The sequence below is a fragment of the Adiantum capillus-veneris genome, chromosome 28, assembly GCF_014529385.1.
Source record: "Adiantum capillus-veneris isolate H3 chromosome 28, ASM1452938v2, whole genome shotgun sequence".
Classification (NCBI taxonomy): Eukaryota; Viridiplantae; Streptophyta; class Polypodiopsida; order Polypodiales; family Pteridaceae; genus Adiantum; species Adiantum capillus-veneris.
This window is the reverse complement of record NC_140958.1, coordinates 95,088,304-95,099,098: the sequence shown is the minus strand read 5'-3', so window position 1 is coordinate 95,099,098 and position 10,795 is coordinate 95,088,304. Positions and strand designations below refer to the sequence as shown.

Sequence of the window (10,795 nt, the reverse complement as noted above, 5' to 3'; positions counted from 1 at the left end):
CCTCATTTTGTCTACTCCTTGTGACAAGACCATAGCCAATAACCTTTATAATCCTCTAGCCTTGGTCCTAACATCTTCCGTTCGTTAATGGCCAATTTAAGATGAGATAATCATTTAGGAAAGTTAGAAAGATTAATTTTAGTGACATAATTTGTACATTTCACTTTGTTGCTAGATTGCTCTTATTCTTTTACCTCTTTTTGTTAGTTAAGCATAAGGCTATATATTTACATTCCCTAAGATTTGGAAGTTAAGAGTTCAAGAAAGGGAGGCCGAGTTGGAAGTCATAGGAAGATACAAGCTAGGACATATTCTCCCCTTCCTTGGGTAGATCATCCCTTTTTTAAAGATATCATCACTCTTTGACACCAATTATTATAGCTGACAATAAGTGAGGGCTTTGGCCAATAGTTTTCCATCCACAGAAGGTTCACTTTATAAAAATTGTGCTTATCACATGAGTTCAACAGAGGGGTAATAAAATCCCTTAAAACTTACAAGAAAATAAATTTACAAAAGGACAGGTTCTTAAAATCTCAAAGAAAACCATAGATCTTAAAAGAAAAGGGTTCATTATAATGTATTTAAAAAGAGGCCTTGAACACACGTGATATAATAGTTTTACATATAGTGACCTCCCCGAGTTTTTGTTACCCTAGGTGCTTCATTGTGTTGAAAGGGTGGTAAGGTACTCTCCCATGAACTAACTCATAATATTTCTTCCGGCGATAAATTTACTATGGGAGGTGTAGATACTTTTGTGTTTTTGTAGAGATTACATTGGTAGGTGGAAGTTGTGCAAAAGCTTTTAAGTCAATGGATGAACTACATGAGGATCTAGAAGCTTCATGTAACTTCCTTGTCCATGAGCTAGGTGGAATAGATCGATCTTGCTTTAGAACCCATATTTGCTCTTGGACAAGTGTGGAGTACTCCGTGATCTTTCCCTTCCCATGGGTCCTCAACCAACCTTGGAATTGCATGATTTCACTTACATGGTTTTGTAGGTGACAAGGAAAAACACAGCTTATGTTTAGGTACCCAAATTTGATCATTTTTGGCATAGTAGCCTTGGGCTTCCAATAGTCGTTTAGGAACCCAACACAACGTAACTTTGCATTTCTTAGGGTGGGTGGCCGATTTCTTATGAGGCCTCTTTTTTGAATGAGATTGAAGAGCAGAAGGGGCCATTATCAAAGCCTTTCAAACCCATTGATATGTACCCATTGTTAAATTAGGCTAAGTCCTTGGAGTAACATTTCCTATCTTAGCTATGAGGGTTGAAGCTTTAGAGGTGTGGGCAACAAGATTTAGAGGGGTGGGCAACAAGCAAGGATGTTTTAACCACTCGGGTCTGCAATTTTTTGTTGTCTTGTGTTTCCTCAGGAGTTAATAGCTCACGTGCTATTTATTGAGTGGTAGAGCTAAGATGTGTTTTCTAAATTGTGATACTCCCGGTCCCCCAATCAATAGTGTACTTAGTTGTCGACATCCAGTTATGCCAGTAGGCATGACCAAAAAGCTTTGAAGCATAGTCCCATTATCATAGGTGACAAAAGTGTGGAGGATTACAAAGATGATGGTTCTCTTCTTATCGATACCCTTGACTTAAATGTTTCTCTTGGATAAGGGTGGTCTTTCTAGCTGACAACAGGCTCCATATGATAGCAAATTATGTTGAGTTCCCATGTTCAATAGTGCATTATAGAGTACTTTCCCATGGGGGCTATTTACCTCAATTGGCTATCATAGGGGCGGATTGTATTCTACAAAATTGTCATTTGTTTTAACTTAGAATGCATGTGTAATTCCAAGATTAGCTTTTGTTTGGCACTTAATGTGCTACTGTCGCTCTCAAGACTCAACTTGGGCTTGTATCTTTTTTAACTTTGCATGTGCTTTGGCTGCCTTCTTTTGATGATTGGCATGTAGCTCTTCTTGGCTTAAAGTATTGTAGTTTTTTTTTAATATATTCTCATTGAGGAATCCAATGGTTTTAACACCATCTAGAGTTTCACACATATGTTGCCATGTGGAGTAATTTCACATATGCTATATGGTCCTTTCCCAACATATTTCAAATTTTTTTTTGTTACACATGCCATACATAAGGATTCTATCCCCACTTTGATATCCTTGTTCTTTAAATTGCTGTCAAAACACTTCTTTCTCCTATCTTTCTCTACAAGAGTATTTTGCACAACCAATTGCCTTTCTTCTTCTAGCCTCTCAAGGATATATAAATGCTTGATTAATGGATTACCATCCCAGCCTTCTTAAGTAGCCTTGTGAAGACTAGGAATGACAAATTCCCATGGCATAACTGTTTCTTGGCCATATACCATCTTGAATGGTGTGCAATTAATAACCACTTTATAAGCAATATGATAGGCCCATCGAGCTGATGTAAGCTTCAAATATTAATCTGTATGATGAGCTTCAACTGTCTTTGTCAAAATAGAAATTAGAGTCTTCTTGCTACTCTTGGTTTGGCCATTTGTTTGTGGATGATAAGGTGTAGACTTGTAATGGGATATCATGCAAACCGTTGTGAGTTCTTTTATCACTTCATTGATCAAATGGGTACCATTGTAACTAACAATCTCAAAGGGACATCAAAATTGGGTAATGATGTTCTTAAAGAGTAACTTAGCTATTGTCCTTGCGTCAGACTTTTGTGTAGTCCTAGCTTCAACCCACTTAGTCACATAGTCAGTGACAATAATAATATACCAAGATTGAGTGTTACAGGCCATAGGACTAATGGGACCCACAAAATCTAAGCATAATGTTGGTTTCTTTATGGTTTTGCGTAATGTTGGTATTCATCACACTCTTTTCTAAAGAGTGATGCATCCTTAAATAAAGTGGGTCACTAATATCCTAATTGTAATACTTTTCTAGCAGTCAATTCTCCTAAAATATAACCAGTAGCTACGTCCATGTGTGCTTCTTGAAAAAAAAATGTACAAATACTCATTCTCACGAGCACAATGCCTAAGAATGTTCTCGCTTATAGTAGAGAGTTTCAAAAATTAGGCAATAAGGTTCACATTCCTTGATTAGATTTCGAGCTAGATTCTTTTGAAGCTCTTTGAGTGGAAAACCATTAAGTAAGAAGCTAACACTTTTCTCAATCCACTCAGGCATTGTCTCAACCATGAAAAGGAAAGAATCAGACAAATCATCATTGACTCTAGTAGGAGCTTCACCATTGGGCATGCAAGACAGATGATAAGCAATGACATGTTGTTGGCTAGGCCTCAACAATGGTGAAATGAAACTCAAGAAGAATGAATAACCATTATGTAATTCTTCCCGTGGAGCATGGTTTGCTTATCAAATACAACAACACTTGATGATCCACATAAAAAAACAAACTTGGTAGCAAGAAGATAATATCAAAATTTCTTTACGACCAAAATGCAAACACTCCGTAATCTATTATGATAGCAATTTTAGCATGGTCCTCTAGTGAAATCGTGATTTATATTGGAGCCAGAGTAGCCATCAAAAAAAGCTATAAGCCTCCTTGCTTGCAACCCTCTTAAGCACATGTTCCAGATGTGGCAAAGAATAATTATTTCTCCTAGTGGCTGCATTAATCTTTTTGAGGTCCATGCGCACTCTGAATTTCCCATTCTTCTTTGGCACAATGACTATTGGAGAAACCCATTTTGAGTTCTCAATAGGGTATATGAATCCACATTTAATAAGATTTTCAATATCTTCTTGAAAAATATTTACTTACTCAGGATTCATTGGGTACAGTTGTTGCTAGATTGGTTTAGCAGTGCTAAGCATGGGAATTGTATGTAGTACCACGAAGGTGGAACACCCTTCATATAATGATATGTTCAAGCAAATTTGTCCTTGAATTCCTTGAGAAGCGCATTAAGTATAGCCTCTTTGGTCTTAGTAAGGTCTTCAGCAATAATAACTGGTTTAGACTCCTCACCTCGGTCTGCTAATCTGTCTTAACTATTGTTGGACCATTGTTGACTCCACTACTTCCATGAGTAGGTGTTTGTTGGGCTTTGTTGTACTTTATGCTCCCCTGTGGTATAAGATTTGAAATGTTGAGGTGCAGGATGTAAGTCTAAAAGCTCTTAATGTGTTAGGGTCTTTGCTTTAATTTTTGCTTCCTTTTGTTGTTGAGCTAACTCTTGGTTTTGGCATCTCCTGCTAATACTACTTAGTTTTCGCTTCTGTGCAATCTCTAATTGTGCAATGTCAAGGAGTTGCGGGTAGCACCACATGACACTATTCACCCAATTTTCTACCAACTTTTGATGTGCATCACATGCTCCCACATAACTGAGCAATTTTGCGATCGGTCTCTTTTCCTTCATCCTAGCACGTATATTCTCTCAATATTAGCGCCTCTTATATCTCTTACTTCTGCTGTCTAATTTTTAATTTTTGGTTGTAGCTCGTGCAAACTTGATAGATTGGTCCTCATTCTTGTCCTCTTCACATATGATGAATTTTTATAAGGTGTTGTACTAGGCCTTGAAGGTTTCTTTTCCAAACTTGAGCTAATATGCGATTGAGATTTCTTATCAAGCTCGGAGTAAATTTTTGTTGATGATTCAATCCGTGAGTCATGTTGGTCACAATGCTTTAAAGCACTACCAATTTTAATGTCAATCGGGTCTTCACCCTTTATGTCATTAGAGAGTATATGCATTGCACTTAACATGTTTACTAGTGAAAACTGTGGCACTTTGTGTTGTGAAGCGGGAGCATGGGGGGAATGGAGCAAATCACCAAGCGTGTGTGCCTTCCACCAGGAGGATTCCATGCTACACATGACTTGAGAGAGAGAGATAGATACACACACACACACACTACAACATGTCGCGCGAATATCGGCGCGTGTACCGACGGGATTGAGTTTATTTTTAAAATAAACTAAGTCGGTATACGCGTCGGTATCGGCCTCGAAATCGACACGCTTATATACGCGTCAGTATATTAGGCATCGGTATAAACGCTTGTATACACGTCAGTATAAGCGCTGAAATAGGCGTCAAAATAAAATATTATATACGCGTCGGTATAACCCTTTGAATTGACGATTATATACGCGTCGGTATGTTCGTCTAAATACGCGCTGGAAATTATAGGTCATTTTCGACGCGTATACTGGCACCTATACAGTCGCATATAGCAGCGCCTATACCGACACCAAAACCTGCAAATTGTTTTGGGCAGAGAGGGCTAGCTGTTGCTGTTGCATATACTGCAGCAACGGAAACCAACCCTCTCTACCCAAAGGAAGAGTGCAAAAGCAACCACACTCCACCTTTTCAATTTTTGGATAGAGAGAAGTACTGAATGCTGCCACATGTGCTGCAGCAGCAAAAAGCAGCACTCTCTATCCAAAGAAGAAGTGCAAAAGCAATTGCACTCCACTTATGTGCAGAGAGAGTTAGTTGCTACTGCGACATGTACTGAAGCAACATAAACCAACTCTCACCACTCAAAAGAGGAGTGCAAAAGCTACGACACTCCACCACTCTGTTTCTTGCTAAAGAGCGAATTCAAGAACTGTTGATCAAGTACTTATTCAACATTACAAACCATAAGCATAAAACAATAAGCATAACCATAAGCATAACCATAACCATAAGCATAACCAAATCTTTGTCAACCCTACACAATAAGCATAACCAAGTTCTTGTCAACCATAAGCATAAAACAATAAGAATAACCAAGTCTTTGTCAACCATAAGCATAAAACAATAAGCATAACAGATAACCGACCATGAACAGATAACAAAAAGTAAAAGCATATAACTATAAGTGTAAATGTCGGTATATATACAATCATGAATATACACAAAACTAGCTACCAATACAAATCTATGAACTCTGTCCCTCAAGGCAAGGCCTCCCAGTCAAGGGCCTCTCCCTCCTCCGCTAGCTGTGTCAAAAAGAGCTACAAGCCCATGCCTGTAGCCATACTTCTCCTCTCGACGTGTAGGAGGACGCTTCATTGCAAGTTCCTGCAAAACCAAACACTTAACAATAAATAAATATGAAAATAACACATATACATTTAGTCAATCAAAGCGTTTTTATGATACTTACAAACTCGTGATGAAGCGTGTCGTATCCTCCACTCCCAAGGTGTGATGATCCAGCAAAATCTAAACGTGCTTTGGCTGCCTCTCTCTGCTGCTGGAATCGCTCAAGATTCTCTGTCAGCTCTCTACCAATCGCTGTCCACTCCTGTGTGTCCAACCATGCCGGCTTCGGTTCATTGTTCCTGAATTTGTCTCTAGCCTCTGATCGACGATGTGACATGGTGCCAATTGCCACACCCAAGATCCAGTCATTCAAGACTGGATCGTACCCCTCTGCCGGCCTGTACTCCCTATGAATGGCCTCAGCGATGTAGTTTTTCCTCTCTTGATCCTGAGCATCCCAATGCTCCATCACAGAATGGCCAAACTGCACTGTGCAAAGCTGTCGTATCCTCTGTCGCATGGCCTTTTTGGCCGTATCCATGACCACAACTCCGTCTTTGGTCGTATACACCTTGCTAGGATCATGCTCATGTGATCCCCAAGGTGTACGTGGTGTGCTCGCTGGTGAACTGTTTACCGAAGAGAGCGGTGGACGCGCTCTCCGTGGTGTGGAAGCATCGGTAGCACTGTCACCACAACAACCACCGCCTCTAGAAGAGACACCTGAACGGTCCCTAGACTGTCTCAAAGAAGACCGGCCACTCCTCGGTGTAACTGGTACACTCGTCGGAGGTGTAGTGCCGATTGGACTCGGGGGCACACTAGTCAAGGGGGTAGGAGGCACACTAGTCCTAAATGTAGGACCAGATGTACTAGGTCTAGAGGTGCCTACACCCCAAAGAGCCTGCGCCTGAGCAACCTGCTCAGGTGTAAACTGCGACAAGAAGCTACCCATCTGCTCGGGTGACATGCCGGCCGGAGTGACTGGGAAACTAAAGTCTGGAGAGTATGTATAGTCGTCGTCGGCCATGGCTGCAAAACTTAAATTCAAAGAACAACAGAAATACGTCAATTCACTATTCAACAACTTAAGCAATACAAATAACATAAAAAACAAAACCGTAACAAAAATCACTATATTTAATTGATGTTGAAAGTGTTCATTACAAATTACATCTTAACAAAAATCAGTGGTCATTGTCTCATCTTCTATGAGAGCTGATGTGCCAAAAATATCTATATCAATATGTACTTCCGCATCTTCATCATCAAAATCCAGTTCGTTATCGCTCTCTGCATTTAGCTCCGCATCTAGGGTGTCATCTCGATGTTCTGATTCTGGCATTTTTTGATCGCTGACCTCTACTTCAAAATACTCATCCATCTGCCATGCCTCTGAGTCTTGCAACTGTTCAACCTCTATATCCAATCCTTCAAACACTTGTTTGCTCCGTGGAGCAACTTGAACGACAAACAGCCAGCGTGGTTTAGACAAATTTTCTTTATCCTTCTCATTCCATAGTGGATCTATTGTGAACACAACTTGTTCACAATGCTGCGGAAGTACAAATGTATCCCGAGCATCTGTCCACACCCACCTGGAGTTCACTTGAATTAATCCACTCTTATCTTTGCGTACAGTTGCATTAGGCCCACTAGTAATAACTCTGAACCACTTGACATCAAAGATAAAGGTATCAAACTTTCTGAAGCTAATCTTCAAAATGTCTTGGATGTAGACAAAGTATTCAAGCTGACCAATCTGTGTGTTTTCATCACTGGCACTGGCCCGACTTTCTTGGACGAAGCTTGCTCTAACCCCACTATTGAAGGTCACCCTTCGTTCGTCTATCCGCTGCACTCTGAAGTGTCTCCTATGGGACCACAAAGCTCCGTATTTGTGATACTACAAGCACATAAATCACATAGTTTAGGGTTTACTAAAGCAATGGAGACCATATGGATTTTTTAAAAAGAAGTTGTAGAAATACTTACATGCCAGTCGCAACCCCTTGCATCTCCTCTTCTTCTTCAGTAATCAACACTCCGTTTCGCTTTGCCTCCGAAATTGTTGCATCTAACCATCAACCAGTAGGAAAGTCTGGCAGCTTCTGAAGATGGTCAGGATAAGGCAGGTTTCTAGTGGCACGATTGTGCTTGAATTGAAAACGTTCTGTAATACGTCGTTGCTTTTCCTCTTCGTAATTCTCTAACCACTTTTGCATTGCCTCTGAGTTGAGTAGACAAAATCTCAGAACCTTTTTCTCGCATTCTGAGATCCATCTTTCTCACTACGCCTTGTCCTTGCGGCTCGTCTCCTGTAACCTTGGCGTTGGTCTCATTAGTCCATAATCGGGGCATCTCTGGATCAATTGAACCCAAGAACTTACTGATGAAAACTAGAGACTCTTGCACAAGCCATCCTTCAGCCATGCTACCCTCAAGACGAGCTCTTTGACGAACGAACCCCTTTAAAGTCTTCATGAATCTCTCCAAGAAGAACATCCATCTGCTGTTGACGGTTCCAGCAATTTCAACTTCATCGACCACATGCACAAGAAAATGCATTTGGATGGTAAGAATGTTCGTTGGAAAATACTTCTCCACCATACACACTGCTTCGATTGCATTCAAGCGAGCTGCATCTATGCTGTCTTTTCTTATCTCTTTTGATGAGATCCAACGCACTAGCTCACTAATTTTATAAATGGTACATCTGATGTCATCTGCCAGACAACCTTTTATGGCAATTGGTAAGATAAACTGTAAAAATTTGTGCCGATCATGCGACTTAAGACCACTAAGATTGTCATCTCTAGTAAAGGCCGTTTTCAAACATCGCATGCACCCAGTAGGAGTCTGGAAAGATGATATGGTCTTCTTCACTTGTTGCTCTTCAGCACGACTCAAAACCCATGGACCTTTTGGAATAGCATACGCTCCATTGGACTTTAGTCGAGGCCACATCTCTGGCATTCGACCCACAGTCTGTAGGTCATCTCTCTGAGCTTTTCTCTCCCTTTTTTCAATAATGGTCTTCCATATGATCTCTCCCACATTCTTAAAAATGTGCATTGGGTCGAGTAGATGATTAATAAGCAAATCACTCCAGTATGGCACTTCGTGAAAAATAGACAATCTCGTCATGCCGGGTGGGTTAAAATCTCCACTTTGTAGCCACATGTTCTTCCAGTCACTCGCCTTTAGTGTAGTATCATCCAGGGCTGGGTATAATAAATGTGCAATGAACTTTGAACCGGGTATCGAACATGGGAATGGAGTATTATTTGCTGCCATGGTAAAAATTGGGGGTAAGTATGACGTGTCCTTGCAATTTACTTAAACTGTCTCTCTACATTATTCTCAAAGCAATACTCTGTAGCGTTTTGGTTTCTCTGCATTAAGTTTTCGTGCCTCCTACTGCACGTTACCGCCTGTGTATTGGGGGAAGGGTTGCAGGCGTATACTGTTTCAGCTATGGCGCGTCATAGCCTGTAACTTTCGGATCTTCGGCTAGAGTAATCCCTGTGAATAAGGTCAGATTGGCGGAACAATGGATTTTCCAGTTTGTTATGCAAGCCGATAGTTAAACAGTGAGGAAAAGAACTACACAACCACCGAACGAGAAGGGTTAGGAATGATTTATGTTGTAAAGAAATTTTGATATTATTTGCTCACAAATAAATTTGTGTTCTTTACAGATCATCAAGCTCTTTTGTATCTGGTAAAGAAACCATGCAATACAGGGAGAATTGTACGCTGGTTTATTATATTGCTAGAGTTTGACTTCACAGTGGTGGTCAAAAAGGGTAAAACCCATCTACGAGCGGATCATCTTTCAAGGATACACAACGGGGAAGCTCCTGAAGGAGTAGATGATGACATACCAGATGCTTATCTTTTCAATGTTGAAATGGTACCCAAATGGTCTCAGGAAATTGTTAGCATTCTTTCCTTTGGAAGTGGGTTTAATAATACGAAATACAGATCCAAACAACAAACAATTTGACAAACAAAAAACTTCCAGTTGATAGTAGGACGGCTGTATCATCTAGTATCGGACCAAATCCTAGGATTATGTATAAATCCGGAAGAATTCGAGTGCTACCTTGAAGAAGTACATGTCCAAGATTGTGCATTTCATTTTTCAATAGTGAAAACATACCAGAGACTGAAACAGTTAGGGATTATTTGGCCAACTATGTATGCGGACACACATTCTTATGTTACCAATTTTACTATATGTAGTGCCAAACGACCAGTGGATCACGCAACATTGTTTCAGGTAAACATTGCACCTGCATGGAGTCAATATATCATTGATTTCTTAACCACCAGGAAGTTCCTTGAGAACATCACAAGAGCACGGAAAAAAGCTATAGAGCTGGAAGCTCGTGACTTTCAGTTGATTGGGAACCAACTCTATAAGCGAGGAAAGGACAATGAACTTAGAATCTGTGCAAGTGAAAGCGAATACCTGCTGATTGTAGAACATGCACATAGCGGAATAAGTGGAGGCCATTTTTCGAGCAATAAGACGGAAAAAATAGTCTTAACCGCAGGTATATGGTGGCCTACATTACACATGGATGCTGAAGAGTTTTTAAAGCGTTGTGACGTGTGTTAGCGCACCAAGGTGCCGATAAAAAGAGATGAGATGCCACTACGGCCAATGATGGGAGCAAGAGCATTTACAAAATGGGGCATTGATTTTGTGGGACCTATCTCACCCCCTGCATATCGCACCCATACCCAACATATCATTGTGGCTATGGACTATCTCACAAAATGGGTCGAAGCCAAGGCAACACAAAAAGCAG

At 40.5% G+C, this 10,795-nt stretch overlaps 1 protein-coding gene and 1 pseudogene across 1 annotated transcript; both read right to left on the bottom strand.

The window, feature by feature from the left end:
• Nucleotides 1–5,903: 5,903 nt before the first annotated feature.
• LOC147420914 (uncharacterized) lies at nucleotides 5,904–7,005 on the bottom strand. The gene is made up of 2 exons (XM_086504594.1): nucleotides 6,097–7,005; nucleotides 5,904–6,011 (listed from the first exon to the last, which is right to left on the bottom strand). The coding sequence occupies exons 1-2, from the start codon at nucleotides 7,003–7,005 to the stop codon at nucleotides 5,904–5,906; spliced, it is 1,017 nt and encodes a 338-aa protein (XP_086360720.1).
• Nucleotides 7,006–7,152: 147 nt separating this feature from the next.
• Nucleotides 7,153–8,408, bottom strand: LOC147420913 (uncharacterized; annotated as a pseudogene).
• Between the last annotated feature and the right edge of the window lie 2,387 nt (nucleotides 8,409–10,795).